Raw genomic sequence first — 20620 nt, 5'->3', positions numbered from 1 at the left:
TATTTTCTTCCTTCTGCTTGAATTGGCTTTAGTGCTGTTGTTTCAGTAGGAGATGATATTTTCTTCAATTTTAAGATAAACATTATCAAACACAATTTCCCTGTGTGTATTTCTTTGGCTTCATTCCACACTTTTGGCATATATATATTTTTTTATTTTAAGCTTTTTAAGATACTTTCTAATTATCCTTGTGACTTTTCCTACTTAATTCATTTGTGAATTTTAGAATGTTTTACTTAATATCCATATATTTATGAAGTTCCCATATTTCCTTTTGTTTATTTCTTTTTTCAAAATAAAATTCCTTTATTTGAAAGTCAGAGTTGCAAAGGCTATACTGGTAAATTCAAAATATACACTTGAGGAAACTATCACACTGTTGTTGGGTGAAGCCTTCTGTATACATATCAGATGTGGTTGGTTTATAGTGTGCTCTTAAAGTCTTTTATTTCCTTGTTAATCTACCATACTGGTATCTATACTACTGGAAGTAAAATATTAAAGTCTTCTACTATTTCTGAATCTATTTTGTCTTCAATTCTATCTGCTTTTATTTTGTATATTTTGAGAGCTCAGTAATTAGCTCCATAAAACAGTTTAGTTATATCTCTGATGTACTTCATCATTATAAAAGATCCTTCATGATATCAATTTTGTTGGTCTGTGTTTTGCTTGTATGATACTAGCAAACCACTCCAGTTTCCACAGTTGTTGCTGTTTGCATGGTAAAACTTTTTCCATCCTTCTGTTTTCAGTTTATTTGCATTTTTAAATAGGGTAAAATTATGTTTGCTAAATGGTTGTTAATTCTCTGTGTCATGCCTCCTTTGGTTTTTCTTGACTGCTACTCTTTTCCTTATACAGGTATTTCCTGGTACATTTATAAATGTAATAGCTAACAGTCTATATAAAGTGACTTTTTTGAGAAATGTGTGAGAAAAAAGAGCTAGTACATATTTATAGAATCTTATGTTAATATTCTTATTTACCATTTAAATAAAATTTCTGACTGCAGATTTGAATTACTATAAAGTATCATTTCCTTACTCCAACACAGCTTTTTTGTCCATTTATCTCCTTTGTGCTATTATTATCAAATACTTTATATCTTGTATAAATTCCCTAAATAAAATAATATATATGTGTATGTGTGTGTACACGTACACACGCTATTACATATGAAGGTGCTTATAAAAATTCATGCAATTAGATTATTTTGATGCAAAAAATTAAAAACCACATGTAAAATTTTCCTAATATGTACCTTCTAGGAAATGTTTGAAGGCCTGCTATATGTTTTCACATTAGGTAAGAATGGAAATAAGTATGGCATTATATTTTTCCCATCATTCTTCTCCATAATTATTTTTCCATGTGAAACCAAGCTAATGTCTGGCAGCACCCATTTCCAATATAAACAAGTCTTTCTTATTTCTTGCAAGGCAATTCTGTTGGAAAAACATTCTTTTAACTTTTGTTTATATGGTTATTTGTTAATTTCATCTTCATTTCCTAAACATAGTATTTTTTTAAACTATTTAGACTTTTGGTTGGCAGTTTTTCATGCAGTACTTCGAGTAAGTCATCTGTTTTAGGTTTAGCTCATTTTCTGTTGCTATGACAGAATACTTGAGACTGTATCATTTATAAAGCAAAGAGGTTTATTTTGGCTCACGATTCTGGTGTCTGCCAATTGTGTGGCTGCAACTGGTCAGCTTCTTGTGAAGATTTCAAGCCAGAAAGTGGAAGAGCAAGTATACACATGCAGAGATCACATGGTGAAAGAGGAAGCAAGAGAAAGCTGAGGAAGCTGAACATGAATTACAACAAACCACTCTCATGACTAATCTATATCTGCAAAGACTATATTAACCACTTCATAAGGGTACAGTTCTCATGACTCCAGTCGCTACTTCTCATATTGCTACATTGGCAACTAAATCTCAACATGAGCTTTTTGTGGGGACATATCTAAATAACTGCACCATTTCTTTGCCTTTTGGTCTCCACTGTTTTTGAAGAAGCCTGCTGCTCACAATTTGAAATTAGAAATACTTATTTCAAAGGGAGGGAGAGAGAAAAAGAAAGAGAGAAAAAGAAAAAGATTAATTAACTAATTAATTAATTCCCCCATCTACTGGCTTACTCCTCAAATGCCACAATGGCTAGGACTGAGCATTTGTGGGAGCCAGCAGCCTGGAAGTCAATCCAGGTCTTTCATCTGGGTAGCAGGACTCTAATTAGGTGAGCCATCACTGCTCCCTGCCAGGGTCTGCACTGTCAGGAAACTGGAGTCAGGAGCCATAGCCAGGTATTGAACTCAGGATTTGCCACATGGGATGTGGGTGGGTATCTTAACTGCTAGGCTAAAGGTCTGCATCTCAGCTTGCTAATTTAACTGGAGTTCTGTTGCACATGATGAATCATTTTCTCTTTGTTTTCAGGATTTTTTCTTTGTGTTTGGCTTTCAGTATTTTCTGTGTGATGTGTCTGTAAATCTCAGCATTTGTCCACTTGTTGGAACATCTCAGATGTGTAGGTTGATGTTTTTCATGAAATTTGTGATTTTTTAACCTGTTTTTACTTTCTCTTTCTTGTTTTCCTACTATGCTTGTGTTGGCGGACTTAACGATGTCCTAATTTCTCTGAAGATCAACTTCATCTTACTTCATTTTAAACTCTCTTCCTGATTACATAATGATTTATCTTCCTTCATCATTCTTTCCTCTTCTAATTCTATTGCGATGTTGAGTTTCCTTACAGATTGTTTCATGCTGATTATTGTACTTTTCACCTCCAGAATTTCCATTTGCTTCATTTTTACACTTAAAAAAAATCCCTTTATTGATATTCCTTACTCGACAAGACACTGTCATACCTTTTTAAAAAATTTTTTAGTCAGGGTAAACTTTTAAACACATGAGGATACATCAAAAAGTTCATTGAAAAACACAAGTAAAATATGATTGTTTTGGTGTTAAATACAGTTCTTTGTAAAATGTATTTTCCACAAACACTTTAAAAAACATTGCTATATTTACAATGGCTGCCTGGAAACCTGCCTACTAAATCTAGTATCTGAGTTTATTCAGGAGCACTATCTATTGCCTTCATTCCTCTCCCTCACGTATATAGGTCAGTTTCCTGTTTCTTTGCATGTCCCGTAATTTTTTTTTTTGTTGTTGACAGTTGAACATTTTAGCTAATACAGCAATTACACAACACTAATACCCTCTCCTCAGGGGATGGATGTTGCTTATTTGGTTAGTTGTTTATTAAATGACTTGGCTGAACCGATTCCATAAGTCCATCTGCCCTACAATAGGCTACCGGTGACCTTGTTCAGATTTGTTTTTTGTCTTTGTTTTTAGCCTTCTACCTGGAAACTTAGGATTCACCCTTGCTCAGCACAGGCCACTTGTTAATCAAAGGTCATGTTTAAGCTCTCTTGGCCAGCTTGTTTTTCATCCTTTACTGTTGGATATGTGTGTGTGTGTGTGTGTGTGTGTGTGTGTGTGGCTTGAAGGTCGCTATAACCACTAATGAAGTGCATGCATCTGCCCCACAATTCACCCTAGCAGAACTAGGCCACTGCCTCAGTCTTAAGTTCTTGAAGTGTACTGAAGTGCACCTATGCACTAGCAGCTTAAGTTTTCCCTCTCGATCCCCTCTGAAACTACACAACCTGGACTGTGATTGATCTTTTGGATTGCCAAGGATGTGTATCATTCTATTTTTAAACCTGGAGTCTTAGAAATTGATCATAGGTCAGAATAGCTTATTGTTCAGTCAGTCGAGGGTCAGAAGTAATGAATACTTAAGCCTCTAGGCCAGTGAGGCCACTATCCTTTGATGTCGATCAGCATGCAGGTTGGAGACTCCTTTCAAATTCACCTGCTCTAATTGATTCTTATGTACAGCCTTCCTTATAACCAGGATTGCCTATGATTCTAGGAGTGTTCCCCAAGTCTCTGTTACCAAACTTCGGATTGTTTGTTGTAACTTGGCCATCTGTTTGTTGCAAATGGTACCATGAAGTTATGAGTCCTTTCTCTTATAGTCATCAAAATCTCTACTGTTTTCTACAATGCCCTTCTTTAGTCATGGTATTCTTCATGCTTTGTTACAGAAAAAAAAAGCTCTTTCAGGCAGATCTGTGAAGTTCTTCATCCTTCTCTCTGCCTCTCTCTCTCTCTCTCTCTGCAGAATCTCTTTAGCACAGTACAAGAATTGAAGACTGGGACAGTGGCCCACTTCTGCCATAGTGAAAACTTCCTGAATGGATGTTCAGGTGGTTTTGGCTTGCTTGATCCATTAAGGAATCCAGACCTATGAGCAGACTCCAGCAGAACAATAGGGGTTGGGATTGTTAGTCTGGCATAGTACCTGGGTGAGTGCTTCTACCCTAAAAGTAGGAGTTCGGTGAGGGAAGAGAAAGCTGGGTCGGAGAAAAGAGACTCTGTCCTTTTTAGCTTGCATGGAATAGTGTCACTGTAAGACATAAACCAGAGAATGGCCCAGTATGATAGGCTAGTGGCTAAAATCCTTGCCTTGCATCTGCTGGAATCCCATATGGGCACCAGTTCATGTCCTGGCTGTTCCACTTCCCTTCCAGTTCCCTGCTTTTGGCCTGGCAAGGTTGTACAGGATGGCACAAAGCCTTGGGACTGTGCAGCCGTGCGGGAGACCTGGAAGAAGCTCCTGGCTCCTGGCTTCAGATCGGCTCAGCTCTGACCATTGTGGTCACTTGGAGTATGAACCAGCAGATGGAAGATCTTTGTCTCTCCTTCCCTCTATAAATCTGACTTTCCAATAAAAAATATATAAATCAAAATGTGTGTGTGTATATCTGTAACATATGTGGTATATGTGCATATATTATATATAATAAATGTGTGTGTAAACATACATAAAACACAGAGAACTAGGGGCATGTCCCTCCCAGGTGAAACCATAGTTCTAAACAGGCAGCTAAGGAACATGGAGTCCCCATCTTCTTGGCCACACCCACCTAGATTGGAGTTCTCTTGAGCAATTTTCATAAAACTAAGTTTGGAGTGCGGTGGCAGCAGTTTGTGGTTCAAATGTCACAGGCTCTTGCTGTTTTTGCTGAGTTTGAAAAGGTTTTCTTATATTATTATTTCTCTATTTGCTGTATTATCCCAGGACACTTTCTAGAAACTCTGAATTTTCAATTTTTTCCCAGTTAATGGTTATTTGTTGACAATCCACCAGGCTTTTCATTTCTGCATTCTGGTATTTGCTCCCAAGATCATAATTCTTAGTATATGTGCAGCCGAAGCAAACACTCCAAGATCATATTTTAAATGTTAATATTGGCCCCCTGAATCAATCTCATTTATTTGAAAATCGAATATTCCTTTGAACACACTCAAATGTTCCTTTTCCTCTCCTCCCATCACAGAGTAATTCAGACATTTTGCTATTCTTTTTAAAACATGAAATAATGTTTTGACATGCAGTTTACTCAAAACACCCAAATACATTACAGCCACCAATTCTTGCCTTATTCCATATGGTTATGGGTACTTTAGACCTGAGTTTATAGCAGGTATAAAGCAATTAGCATGCATTCTAGATGCCTGTACTATTTTGACTAAGTTTTTTCGTCTTTGATTCCATCAGCACCCTAGAACTATGCATTCCACAAAATAAACTCAAATGTATGTGGAATAATGAACAAATGGCATTATTTCTTTAAAGAAAAAATAGCTGTCATCCTGTAAAAGGCTATGTGTGTGTATATACAGGCTGACATTTTTTTTTTTACTGAGGTTTTTTTCCTCTCATATGCTGGATTTTATCAAATCTATAAAGCTGTTTCCAATGGTAGCTCTTAAGCCTCAACAAATGTACCCCATTAGACTGTCTTAAAAGTTCTCTCAAGCAGTGTAGGCTTTATTTTGTCTAGAGTAAGTGAAGTGATCTACAGGACCCAAGTACACCTCTCAGCTTTCAGTTTTGATAACAACAAGGGGCATCTCTATAACTCTTGATTAAACCTGTTATCCCACTGACACAGATTTATCTGACACCAGAGTATTTTGTTAAATCCTTGAAAACAGCAATTTCTCTCCAATTTGAATGTACCTGTATGTGTAGCTTGAAACAACACAATCATCATCCACTGAACTTATACAGCACATATAACACCAGTGGCATCATATATCTCTACCATTTAAACTTTTCCTTTGAAACAATCTTATTCTTTACAAGTTAAAATCCCACAACATTGGTTCAAGTACTTCATCTTTCCTCTGCAGCCAAAATCCAACTCCAGATAGAGCATTCTCTAAAGACTCATACAAGACTGATGAAGTGTGCCACCCAATGGAAGCACTACCATACTGCACTCACAAAATAGTGACTAAGTATTTACACATCTCTCAAAGTTAGCAAAACCACAAAAGTTATAACAACAACAATAACAACAACAGCCATAGTATGGAGAAAGAAAAAAAATCACACTTGGGAAGAGCCAAGAGAAATAACACATGATATTCCAGTAGCAACCGAGATATTCAAGCATGTCCAGGAGATCTAGGTAAGGAAGTTAAAAGTGTACTTCATAAAAACATAGCCTTTACTGTGCCCACTTTCCAACATGTAATGGCAGCTGGAAATACATGGATAGGAACAGAACAGCATTAAGTTCAAGGCCCTGAAATAAAGGCTGGACTATACTTCTTATCCTCCTATTAATTAACCCAAACTTAGAAATTGATCCTCTAGTATGAATCAAATTCAATCCTTACTTATTATCTAATTTCTGTTTCAAAGGACTGCTCCAGATGCTTCCTTGCAGACTCTAACTTAACACTTTACATGTTTTGTCCCAGGGCCAGCTTTGTGGTACAGCGAGTTAAGTCACCACTTGTAATACTGGCATCATATATCAGTGTCCTGGCTGCTCCACTCCAGTCCAGCTTGCTGCTAATGAGCCTGGAAAAGCACTGGAAGATAGCCCAAGTTCTTGGGCCCCTGCCACACATGTGGGAGAACCAGATGGAATTCTTCGTTCCTGGCTTTGGTTTGGCCCAAACCTGGCTGTTCAGGCCATTTGGGAGTGAATCTGTGGATAGAAGATCTCTCTCTTTCTCTCTGTTCTCTGACCCCTCCACTCTCTGTTGCTCTGCCTTTCTAATAAATAAATCTTTAAAAAAATTTCCTCATTAAAGGTCATTTCCCCTTGAGACTTTTTCTTCATATAAAAGAGGTCATGGGGCTTTTCCAATATTTATAGGGCCTAACTATGGAAGAATCACTAATTAGGTGACAAACAGATTTCTCTAGATGAGAGACCAAAGGCTTCATCTAAGAATCATTAACACGGAATCAATAACATTCGGGGCGAAAAGAAATCAGGGTCATTTGTCCCCTTCCTCCAACATTATAATGATCTCAGAACTTCAAAGGATCACTGAAAAATTCACATCCCACTATATGATAGTCACATTCGTGATGCCTGCGAAAGTTTGTACTATTACTGAGCAATTCTGTACCTGCCCTTTATCTTAGCACTGCTGAGCTGAGTAGCACAGCTGAGAGAAGAAAGCAAGGAGTAATAATGCGCATTTTTATACTATTCATTTCCATGAACTTCTTGAAGGAGTTTTATATGCATAGATATTTGAAAATTATATCAAAACAAGTCTTTCAATCTCATTTCCATGAGTTTTTTAAAAAATACCTTATAACATTAAAGAGGTGCTAGAAAAGGGACAAGTAAAGCCCAAGACTAACCCTATACAAATAATTTATTCTAAGAAACAAGGTCTGATAAGAATGACTTAATAGTACAGATCTCTGATTGTTATTTTTATTTGTGACCAATATGAGGCCCCAAGGACTTCAATATGAAAAACTTAAGAAAAAGAACAATATTTATCTATGTATCATTACCCCCACTGAAAGCACTTCATGTTTATCAAACAATTATCCCATCCATTATTGCACCTGTATTCTAACGTAAGTGAATATATAATACATAAAAGAGCATCAGGAAATGACCATCTGAAAAATATAGAAATTTGAAATAGATATTGTAACATTGAGACACTGGAGAAATGTGCAAAACACAATTCTATCAGGTCAAAATTATCTTTTTCCTGTTGAATTCCATGCTAAGCATTAGAAAAATACAAGCATGCTAAATCATATGAATTTACTCCAGAGGAAAACAGACTCTGAAGCTTACTACTGATAACAGACTACGTTATTTAGTCACCTGGAAAACGTAAGACCACTGGAATCCAGAGGCTTCAGTTGAAGAGAAGGTGATCTGCTTTCTAGAGACCGAAGTAGGCTAGGACTATGAACTATTTCACATCCAACTGTCTTGTCTTTCAATCCAGCCACATCTTGAATAGGAGGTATCTTTGGTGGATCACCGAATGCCTAACAAAGAAAGAAATGATTCATAAGAACTCCAAATTCAAGCCAAATATCAAAGGATGAGTCAATCCTTCTGATGCTAGGAAAGAATGCTTGGACAAAAAACAAACAAAAAAAATAAAAACAAAACTTTTCCTATAGAAAACAAGCAGCTCACAGTAATAAACACTAGGATACTGAATCCAGGCACATTCAGTTATCAACCTTATCAACTGGACACCTAACAAACTTCCCTCAACTCACTTATTGGTTCCTAGAGCTATCCCCCCACAACATAAACCCAAGCCCCGAGTCACGTCTGATTCTGTCTTGTGACCCAATTCAAGGCTGGGCTTTCTCCTGAGATCTGTGATGAGGGTAGGAGTGGAGGCAAAAGAGCATTGCACCAAGTGTCTGTGTTGGTTTTGGAGAACTGCATGCGAGAGACTAACATATACTCATAGTGCACACACACAGAGACATGCATCTTCTAGGAGAGCCAGCTTATGAAAATAGTATGAATGATTAAGGTGAAGAAATGTAAGGAGTGGGTAAACTGAATGAGGACAGGACAGTCCTAGGAAATCTCCCAAACCCTAAATGAGACTTATAAAGCCAAAGCCAAGACATCAGGATATGAAGTCTAGTTGTTCATATGCTTGAGCCTTGGCAGGATATCAGAAAAAAATAATATTAAGTTGCCTCTATCCTCACCAGTCTCCCCTACCCTGATTGAGTGGGTGGAAGGTGAATCTAACATGCGACTAGTAGATCTTTCTGGGAAAGAGTTCAAGAGGGAAAACATGCAGAAAGGCAAGGTTGGGTGGGGAAGATACATGGGTGCTATGGTGGCTGTCAGGAAAGGAGTGTCCCTGAAAGGACGGCCAACCTTATTGCACCCTTCAGCGTCCGGAGCTGGGCAACCATGTCCGAGAGACAGTGCTCCTGAAAATTCAAAACAGCATAGTCTTTATAAAGCCAGCCAGCCTGAAAGCAGGGATTGGGGAGGGGGCACAAAGAACCACCCCTTCTTCCCAAGAGAAGGAGGAAGGAATCACCCCGAATCCTGGAAGAGACAGGAAAACCAGACACTCAACAGGAGCAGCCTGTATGATGATGGAACATAACCCAAAGTATTCGTGACACTGAATATGACATTCACATTGCACCAAATCAGTACTGAATCCAAATCTGGGAGACAGGTGATGTGACTCTCCAGTTTTGGATGATCTGAACATTGACAACAATGGATCAAAACCAACCCTAAGACCCAATAAAATGATCACCAGAAGAAACAGTTTATTTCAAGGCTTTCCAAGGCTATTCAGCTTTTAAGTCTGCTGCTTCTTCCAACCTAGATTCTCTGTTGGGAAAAATTTTGTGTGAGCAAAGGGATGAAGTGGACTATCTCACCTGATGGTCTTCATCTTCCACAGGCATCTTCTTCTCAACAGTTTGATCTCTAAGAGAAAGATTAAAAGTGGTATTTAGTTCCCTCATGACACTTAGCAATATGGACTGGATCACCAATTGCAGCAGCAAGTTATACTGTTACTTCCAAATTAGAACTAATGTGAACCTCATGAAGTAACTAAAGGTGTCTTCCCAAACTATGCTCCTAAAAAGAGATGTCAGCTATTCCACTGAGGGAAAGGGAGGAGACATAAAACAATCAACAAGCATTAGTAAGACATTCAGGAGATGGTTAAAAGAAATAAAGAAATAGCAGAGCAGAGGAATTACTACGAAGCAAAGATTTCTCCTTCTTAAAACTCCTCTGTCCCATTTGGGAGAGTAAAGCTCCTCTAGTCTATGATGTAAAAACACCACCTCATGTATACTCAACTGTTTCTTAGCTTTGCTCAAGCACAGCTCTTCATCAATGAATTCTTGTTCCTCTGGAACAGAGCACCTCCTGCAGTAGAAAGAAAACAATCATCACTTGGATGTGCTTTGGTTTCACCTTTAACTTTTATGTTCCTTACCACTAAGACAACCCTCTGACAAGTAAGAGTTCAGATCTCAACCATATTACAAAACCTCACTACGTGTAAAGCATGAGGAACAGAATTTTAGCAGTTAACACTGAAATGCATACTGAAAATTTTCACTTATGTGCAAAAGTTATCCTACAAACAAACAGAAGTTAATAATTGGAAGTTAGGTTATACCCATTTTACAAGGCAATGGAGTGGCCTAGAAACCTCTCATGCCACATGCAACGAGGAGACAAGGTGTTAAAGATGAAATTTCTAGGCACTTAGCCTCATTTTAACCACACACCACCATTCACAGGAAGGTCCATCTGGACACTATGAGAAGATGCTGACACGACAGACCGAGACGCATTTGCTAGATGCCCTATATTTCAGACAGGCTTCCTAAAAGGTGTACTTTGTTTTACTACCTTTTCTTTTCTGTCAGTATTTTATTCTATCAACAAAAAAAGGACTTTAGGAAACCTATGGCTGATTCAAAGGAAATCAATGTGTTTTTATGAACCTATGCAATAGTCAAGTAAAAAATTTGTTAAATAAACATGTCAGGCACTATTTAGAGATTGTATGCTTCAAGGAGCATAGTATATTAGGAAATCAAACATGCAAATCAGTAACATTGATCATACAATAGTCACTACAGCATTCATTCCATAGAGGAAGCATATGGAGAAAATGATCAGCTCAACTTGGAATGTAAAGCCCTTGTTCTTGTGGAGTTTACAATATCTTGAAGAACCAAACCATACACATATGAAAAGAAGACAAAACAGTGTATGAACCAATGTCAGCAATCTAATGCCACAGGAATTCAGCATAAAATCAGTACAAACTATTTTCAACAGGGAAAATTTCACGCAAAGAGTTTAAACTCTCCAGATGGATACGATTTGGATAGGCAGATGAAATACAGGAAGAAACTGAAAGCAACAAGACAATGTCAAAGTCATGGAGGAGGCATGTGTGGGGAATAGTGAAATCACAGATCTGGATGAGACACAAAGTTATAGTTTAGACTAAGGTGTAATGAATGAACCGGGGCCAGTATTGTGGTTAAACAGAGTAATCTTCCACCTTGAGGCACTGGCATCTCCTGTGGTTGCTGGTCCGTGTCCCACATGATGTACTCCCATCCAGCTCCCCACATGTGGCCTGGGAAAGTAGTGGACAATGGCCCAAAGCCTTGGGACCCTGTACCCATGTAAAAGACCCAGAAGAAGTTTCTGCTCCTGACTTTGAATTGGCTGAGCTCCCGCCACTGTGGCCAATTAGGGAGTGAACCAGTGGATGGAGATTATTTCTATCTGTCTTTGCTTCTCTCTGTAAATCTTTCAACAAAAATAAATAAATCTTTAAAAAAGTGTTATAATGAACAATAAGGCTAGACAAGTGATGTGCTGCCAATCAGTATATGGCTTGAATACCAAACTGAAAACTGTAAACTTGAGATAAAAAGTGTTTTAGTGGCCTGGCGCAGTATCCTAGTGGCTAAAGTCCTTGCCTTGCACATGCTAGGGGATCCCATATGACTGCTGGTTCTAATCCTGGTCACCCCGCTTCCCATCCAGCTCCCTGCTTGTGGCCTGGAAAAGCAGCTGAGGATGGCCCAAGGTCATGGGATCCTGCACATGAGTGGGAGACTCAGAAGCTCCTGGCTTCAGATCGGCTCAGCTCTGGCCATTGTGGTCACTTGGGCAGTGAACCAGCAGATGGAAGATCTTCCTCTCTGTCTCTACTTCTCCGAATATCTGACTTCCCAATAAAAATCATTTTTTTTAAAAAAAGTGCTTTAGACTAAAAAGGCAAATACAGAATCATCTCAGGTACAATATTGAATCCTGGACCCTCACCTGTACTTTGGGTGGGAATTATAGTAACAAAACCATCTTGCAGGTAGTATAGATGGATCCACCTTGCCAGGAAGCTTCCTCCATTTAAGGCATTCATCACACTGCACCCAAGTCTGGTCAGGAATCTTCCTGGATAAAAGAAAACAGAAATGAGAGGATATATATTTTATTTCAATGGTTTGTCTTTTAAGGTTTGTTTATTTTACTTAGATCTAGTTTTATGTGTGAAATGTTACAAATGTTATAGTCTAGGTTCAAAAATGCCTATATTTTGAACTCCACAGGTAAAATAATGATAGGACTATATCAGACATGTGCATAACAATAGCAGGTATTAACATAGTGACTATAATTATTTGTGAAGGTCAAAAAGTACTTACACTGGAATTAATTTGTTCTAAGTAAACAAGAAGAAAAACGAAGGTCTAAATTTGTTAAATTTAAAAAAATTGTAATAGTATTCTTAAGACATGTAGTTTATAGAATCACATCACTTGCTTCTGTCCAGTAATATAACAGGTTTAAAATGTGTTTATGAGAATAACAAACACTATTAGACAAACATCTCTACCCATTTGTAGAGACTCCCTATTCTTTTGCGCCCTGTCAAAAAAAAAATAAACCCCTTTTCATTAATTTAATCAAAATGTTATTAGGTTGATAATCCCATTAATCTTAAAAAGCAATATAAATTTTATTAAATATCTCAGCTAGAAATAGTGGCTTTAAATCACCATTAGGTTTAAATTATTAAGATAAAATTCTGCCAGAGTTCAACTCTTAAGATGTATACCTACTGTCATCTTCCTTCTACCAGAAGTACAGCCCAGTCACCTACACCTTAGAGAAAATGTGTTACACTGTGAAGGGAGGTGTGAAAGACAGGGTAAGAAGGCAAAAGGGCATCTCAGGTCAGTTTCATTACTATGTAATTTATTCTAGAGCATGTCTTGTATATGCTACATTTATACTGCTCTTACATAAAGTGTTTCAATAGAGTGGTTTGATTCTCTCATGTCTTGTCAATAATTTTATCATTTTATTTTTAATTTTTTTTAAAAAATATGAGAGCCAGAGTTACAGAGAGGAGAGACAAAGATAGTGATCTTTCATCCACTGGTTCACTCTCCAAATGGCCACTATGGTTAGAAATGGGCCAATCTGAAGTTAAGAGCCAAGAGTTTATTCTGGGTCTTTTACATGTGTGCATGGGGACAATGAGCTGTGTGGACAAGGAAAACCTGTTGAAAATGCCTGAATTTTCAGCCCACAGTCTGAGAGGAGGGTAAGAAAAGGGGAACCACAGGAAGGCAACCCAATCAGTAAACAGGAATCTTGTACATTTGACAACACAAGGGACAGTGAGCAGGCAGACTCACATGGGAGTCCCCCAAAGAGGGATTGTACAGCTAGATGCTACAGGAGCAAAACATGTGAGGGGAGGCAAAACTGATCAGGAAATCTCAATCTTAGAATGACAGGATGAAGACATAGAGGATCTCCAGGACAAAGAATTAGAAAAAGAGAGAGAGAGAGTGAGAGATCAGGGCCCGGTGTGGTAGCCTAGTGGCTGAAGTCCTCATTTCATACTTACCAGGATCCCATATGGAAACCAGTTCTATTCCCAGCAGTCCTGCCTCCCATACAGCTCCCTGCTTGTGGCCTGGGAAAGCAGTCCAGGATGATCCTAAGCTTTGGGACCCTGCACCTGCATGGGAGACCTGGAAGACTTCGGACTCCTGGCTTTGGATTGGCTCAGCTCTGGCCATTGCGGCTACCTGGGAAGTGAATCAGTGGATGGAAGATCTTCCTCTCTGTCTTTCCTCCTCTCTGTATATCTGACTTTACAATAAAAACTGAGTAAATTTAAAAAAATTAATCAAGCCCTTCAGAAACAATGAAAATGAAAGGCAAAAATTTGATGAATAATTCACAAAGGAGATACAAGCTTAAAGTCAAACAGAAAGTCTCACCAACCTAATGAGCAATGGGGAAGAATTTCCTAACTAGAAGGCACCTTACTCAAGAATGCTCAAATAATTAGAAATATTGAAAAGGAACGGAACAAAGCTAGGAAATCTATGCATGAATTAAAGGACATCATCAGAAAATCAAATATAAGGTGATAGGATCTCCTGAAGGCGTGGAAAGAAAAGCAGAAATACAAGAAATATTCAATGAATTAGTTACAGAGAACTTCTCCCACAATAAAAAAGAACAGGGAAACCAACTACAGGAAGGGCAGAGAAAGTCAGACTTGCTCAGAAGCAATCCTTGCCTTAAGACATCATCAAACTGCCTTCAGCTGAACATACAGAAACAATACTGAAACAGACATGCAAGAAGGATCAGATAACTGGTAGGGGAACATCAATCAGATTCACTGCTGACTTCTCAGAGCAGACTCTTCAGGCCCAAAGAATATGGAGTGACATATTCTGAACTCTGAAACAAAATAGCTGTCAGCCCAGAATTACATATATAGCAAAATTTCACTTGTTTTTCAAAATGAAATAAAATACTTCCATAGAAAACAGAAACTAAAAGACTTTGCCACTACCAAACCAGCCCTACAAAATATTTAAAAATGTGTTAAAGACAAAAGCCAGCTACACCCTACAATGGCAAAGGAGGAGAACTTCTTGATAAAGAACACAAAAGAAACCTAAACCAAACAATAAGAAATCAATGTTAAATTGACAGGAACAAATCTTTCCACTGATATTAACCCTTATCACAAATGGTTTAAATTCATCAATCAAAAGACAAAGACTAACAGATTGGATCAAAAAACAGGGCCCATCTATCTGTTGCCATAACAGACACATCTCACCAACAAATAGACAAGGAAACTTAAAGGATGGAAAAGGATATTTCACGCTAAGGAATGGGAAAATGAGCTGGCATAGGTATTCTAATATCAGATGATATAGACTTCAACATAAGAAAAAAGATTAAAAGACACGGATGAAGGCCACCATATAATAATAAAGGGATCCAACCAGGAAAAATAAATAACAATGGTATATGTATATACACCAAGTACCATGGCATCTATCTACATGAAGCAATTGTTGACAGACCTAAGGCAGATAGATACAGACTAATACAATAATAATGGGGAACTTTAACACCATTAACCTCAATGGATAGATTGATGAGACAGAAACTCAGCAAGAAAACCACCTCACCTAGATAACAGAACCTAATTTGAACCTAATTAATGTCTATAGACCTTTTCACCCTACAGATAGTGAACATACTTTTTTTTTAAAAAAAAAAGATTTCTTTTATTGTAAGTCAGATATAGAGAAGAGGAGAGACTAGGCTACCACACCAGGCCCTGAACATACCTTCTTATTATCAGTATATGGAACCTTCTCCAGGATTTATCACAACATAGGCCACAAAACTAGCCTCAGTGAATTAAAAATAAATAAATAAAATAAAAACAAAAACACACAAAAAGTAAAATCATCCCATGCATCTTCTCAGACCATTGTGGACTAAAACTGGAGACCAACAAGTCAAAACACCTCAGAAGATATGCAAATATTTGGAGACTGAATAATATGTTGCTATATGAGTGGGTTATATTGGGCCCGACGTGGTGGCTTGGTGGCTAAAGCCTCGCCTTGAACGTGCCAGGATCCCATATGGGCGCCGGTTCTAGTCCCAGCACCTCCACTTCTCATTCAGCTCCCTGCTTGTGGCCTGGGAAAGCAGTCGAGGACAGCCTAAAACCTTGGGACTCTGCAAACGTGTTGGGGACCTGGAAAAAGGTCCGGGTTCCTGGCTTTGGATCTGCTCAGCACCGTCCATTGCAGTCACTTGGGGAGTGAATCGTCAGACTGAAGATCTTCCTCTCTGTCTCTCCTCCTCCTCTCTGTATATCTGACTTTGCAATAAAAATAAAATAAATCTTAAATGAATGGCTTATAGAAGAAATAAAAAAGAAAAAAAAAACTGCTTGAAATGAATTAAGGCATCCACACAACGTACCAAAACTTACAGGACTGAATCAAAGCAGTGTTAAGAGGAATGTTCATTTCAATCAACATCTATGTTAAGAAATTAGAAAAGCACCAAGCAAATGGGCTAATCATACATCTGAGGGAGCTAGAGAAACAACAGCACAACCATCCAAAAGGAGCAGAAAAAAGAGAAATAATCAAATTAATTGAGGAAATAAATCAGAGATCAAAAGAACAACAAATAACACCCATGAATCCTTCTCTGGTTCTTTCAAGAAATACACAAAATAGATATGTTTGTAGTTCAATTAACCAAAAGAGAGAGAGAGAGAGAGAGAGAGAGAGAGAGAGAACACAAATCCATAAAATCAGAGACAAAAAAGAATACATAATGAATCTCAGACATACACAGGATAATCAGGAACTATTATAAGCAACTATATGCCAATAAATCAGAAGACCTACAAGAAATGGATGGATTCCTGGCCACAAATCATACCAAAACTGAATCATGAGGTAATAGAAAATCTAAACAGACCTATAAACAGGCTGGGGATTGAATCAATAATTATATCCTTCCCAACAAAGAAAAGCCCAGAGTCAGATGGTTTAACTGGTGAATTCTATGAAATATTCCAAGAAGAACTGATTACAATTCTTTATTTAAATCAATGGACAGGGAGGCAATCCTCCCAAACCCCTTCTACCAGTCCAACATCACATTAATATCAAAGCTAAATAGAGACACAACAGAGAAACAGAAATACAAATTGACATCCCTGACGAACATAAATGCAAAAATTCGAAACAAAACAATATGCACACAGCAGCCCCTGGCAAATGCCAAGGTGAGACAGGCTATGCCAGACTGGGCTGCAGCAAGCACCAGTGCATGTGAGATCCTTTCATGTGCAGTAAAATGGGCATATTTGGAATATACCTTAAGTAATACAAACTAGACATAGAAAGACAGATAGCATATATTTTCTCTCAAATGTGGAAATTTTAAAAAGATTAATCTGAATGTATAGTAGTGATTACTAGAAATGGGGAAGTGTGGGATGGAGCATGACCAGGTACTAAAGCACATTTAAACAGCAAGAATACATTGTAGAGTACAGCAGCACAATGTGACAACCATATTTTATGAAGAAGTAACAGAGGAACCTCAAAGCTCCCAACATAAAGAAATGAATTGGAAATGGAAACGTTAATTTCATCTGCTGAATCATTATGGTATACCCCATAAAATCTAAAAATACTAATGCATAATCCAAAAACAAAACCACAATTAGTAAGACTCTACTCTGTCTCTCTCTCTCTCTCTCTCTTTTTAATTTGTAAAATTCTGTTTCAACAAAGGACGCTGATACACACTTCTGCTCAGGCTGCTACAGTCTGGCAACCTCTGAGCTCTTCAGCTCAGTACTGACCTCTGCTGTCCATTTCCATACAGCCGCTGTTTACTCAAGAGGCTAACTCGGCAAAATACAGTTTCAGCAGTAGTGATAGGGAAGAGAAGTCCCACAAGCCTTGGTTCTACACACATGTGCACACAGGATTCTCACTCACAGGCAGTAACTCTCCGCTTCAGGGTCCAGGCAGACCATGCTAGATCCCCCAACTCACAAAGAAGGAAGATTTTCACGTCATGCTTGGAATAAACAGGCATATTTTATCCTCCCTGCATCCATCCAGAACAGTGAAGCAGTTAAGAAATTCTGGTTGTGGGCCTAGCTGCCTCTACACGAAACTTGGCTTTACCACTTTTTCCATTTGTCTGACCTTGGGCAAGTTACATAAACTCTCAATAAATCAGCTTCTTTACATCGGTAAACAAATCATATTATCTATCTCACAGGGCTATTGTGATGGCTAAATCAACTATGACATGTGAAGAAGTCAGAATGAATCCTAGCATGTAAGTAGTCTACAAATAAAACCATTACAATTTTGCCTCCAGCACATGCTCTTTCCAGCAGTATAACTACCATCTGTTGCGCTGCATTAACCTTTGCAAATTTTAAAGGCCACAAAGTGGCATCTTAGCTCCTACAGTACTTCTTTGAAAACCAGGAAGCATGACATAAGCCGATATCTGTAGAGTAAGACGATGGTGACATACATATACAGAAGTCACACTGCATTTCAATGGAAATTTTAAAGTACCCAGTTGTCCGCCAATGTTTATTTGAAAGGCAGAGCACAACAAAAGGGAGACAGAGGGGGGCGCTATATATGGAAAAAGCCTTCATCTGCTAGTTCACTCCGCAAATGCCTCTAACAGCCATGGATGAGCCAGTCACTCAAATATAGGAGACAGGCATCTCAAGTTACGGCTTAACATGCTGCATCATAATATCTGTTCCTGTCTGATAATTTTCAAGAAAAAAAAAACCAAACAAAAATTCCTATCCCTAAACAAACATTTAACTCTGATACCTTTCCTTTGATCATGGTATGACTCTATGACAAGTCTTTAAAAATTCATGGCAGTTGCACATTATAACAAAACTCTGTATTCATCTCAAAATAAAACTTATTTTCAGGGTCAATGTTGTGGTGAAGTGAGCTAAGCTACCCCCGCAAGACCACTATCCTATATGAGTGCTAGCTCCTCTGATTCTGATCCAGTTCCCCACTGATACATCTGGGGAAGGTAGTGGAGGATGGCCCAAGTGCTTGAGTCCCTTCCACCCACATGGGAGACCATGGTAGAATTCTGGGCCCCTGGTTCCAGACTGACACAGCACCAGGTATTTTGGATTTGGAAAGTGAACTAGCAAATGGAAGATATCTCTCTCTCCATACATACACACACACACACACACACAAACACATACACATATATAACTTTCTCCTTTCCTCCCTCTCACCCTTTCACATTTTAAAATGTATTTTCAAAAAACTATTTTGATAAATAAACTCTTTTAAGTAGCCTCATTAATGTGCCATGCATTCTATAATCTATATTAGGTTTCTTTCCTAACTAACTGAGTCCTTTCAGCTGGTTCTATAATTCCCTGTCTGACTTACTGCATTCTACCCATTTTCTAATACACTACGTTTTCTATTTCTACTTTCATATGTTGGTTTAGCACCAGCAATATTCAGTAACAGTGAAGACAAGGGAAGTTTGCTGACACAACCAAACTCTTATTATACATATCAGGCACTACGTTGAAATGATATATCACCAATATGCCATAAATCAGGTGAAGCAACTTACTTATCTAAGCTTTTCTAACCATCAAAAGAGATCGAGATTTTAAAAACATAAGTATCTAATTTAAATAGCCTTTGTCGTCCACAATACATTGCCTGTTATAAACTGATCATGATAAAGCTGTTAATATCATCCAAACCACATGAGTGTTAAACCAGAATGAAGAGCTTTAGAAACTGATGCAAGCTAATTAAACTTTCAGATGCAAAAACAAAACAAAACAAAAAACAAACAAAAAACCTGTCTTACCCTTGTTCCTTTTATTTGCTCTATGGGCATTACCATTAATATATTTATATTCTATAATTTGTTACTCACGGTATTGATCTAGCTAGGTATGAGGTCTCAAAATTCTCTTGAGATGTCTTTTCCTTCCAATAAGCATTGAGCTTCTGGGCAAGCGCATTTATTGTCAATCTGAAAGAAATTAAAGGTAATGAAGTAATATCAAAAATCAACACCTGTGAAACACTTTTTCAACTTCTGACAGTCCCCCAATTTTGCATAAACCAAAAATTCAGCATATCCATAATCACTTTAAACACATATACCTTTAAAATTTTTTTGTTTTTTTTTCTCCCCATGATGGACTGTACTCAAGGTGATGCATAGTGGAAGTGTAGCAGAAATTAATACGTTCAAAGCATGCATGCAGTACAAGGATGGACTCACAGCAATACAGCTAATAATCAAAACATTGTTGGGAGACACCTCAGTGGCAGCATGATGGACTTGTGAAAATTCATGAAAGACACCCATTGTGAGAAGGGAGAACAGCAGGGAGAGGAGGGAACTTAAGGAAGGACAAGGGAGACCCCAATGCCTATTAAATGGTGTCATAAAACAATTTTTAAAAATAAGATGGGAATCCCATGCAAACTACATAGCAAAATGAGAAAGTCACAATGTTGAATTATCACTTTGCTTGAAGAGGCATAATGGTCATAAGTGCTAAAAAGTAGAGTTCTAGTGCTCGGCATTGTGCCACAGTGGGCTAAGCTGCACTGTGTGATGTCTGCATCTCCTATAAGCATCAGCTCAAGTCTCTGCTCCTCCACTTCCAACACAGATCTTTAGTAATGCACCTGTGAAAGCAGTGGGAGATGACCCAAGTACTTGAACCCCCAAAATCCATGTGGGAAACCAGGATGTAGTTTTGGGCTCCTGGCTTTGGAGCTG

The 20620-nt window shown here is 38.1% G+C and overlaps 1 protein-coding gene across 3 annotated transcripts in view; it reads right to left on the bottom strand.

The window, feature by feature from the left end:
• The window catches only part of MORC4 (MORC family CW-type zinc finger 4), a 60593-nt gene that overhangs the window by 8460 nt on the left and 31513 nt on the right, over positions 1-20620 (bottom strand). For 2 of the 3 annotated variants that reach the window (XM_040999929.1, XM_040999931.1), the window contains exons 10-14: positions 19760-19858; positions 12242-12370; positions 10241-10309; positions 9808-9856; positions 8249-8418 (exon numbers count right to left, since the gene is read on the bottom strand). In XM_040999929.1, coding sequence (XP_040855863.1) covers positions 8249-8418; positions 9808-9856; positions 10241-10309; positions 12242-12370; positions 19760-19858 — 516 coding nt within the window. Of the gene's footprint in view, positions 1-8248; positions 8419-9807; positions 9857-10221; positions 10310-12241; positions 12371-19759; positions 19859-20620 lie in introns of all 3 variants that reach the window. The other variant, XM_040999930.1, reaches the window with a different exon arrangement.

Source organism: Ochotona curzoniae, unplaced genomic scaffold (genome assembly GCF_017591425.1).
Source record: "Ochotona curzoniae isolate NIBS_2020 unplaced genomic scaffold, NIBS_Ocur_1.0 scaffold_1852, whole genome shotgun sequence".
Taxonomy (NCBI): Eukaryota; Metazoa; Chordata; class Mammalia; order Lagomorpha; family Ochotonidae; genus Ochotona; species Ochotona curzoniae.
The sequence above is the reverse complement of the archived record's forward strand: the minus strand, read 5'-3'. Positions and strand labels throughout refer to the sequence as shown.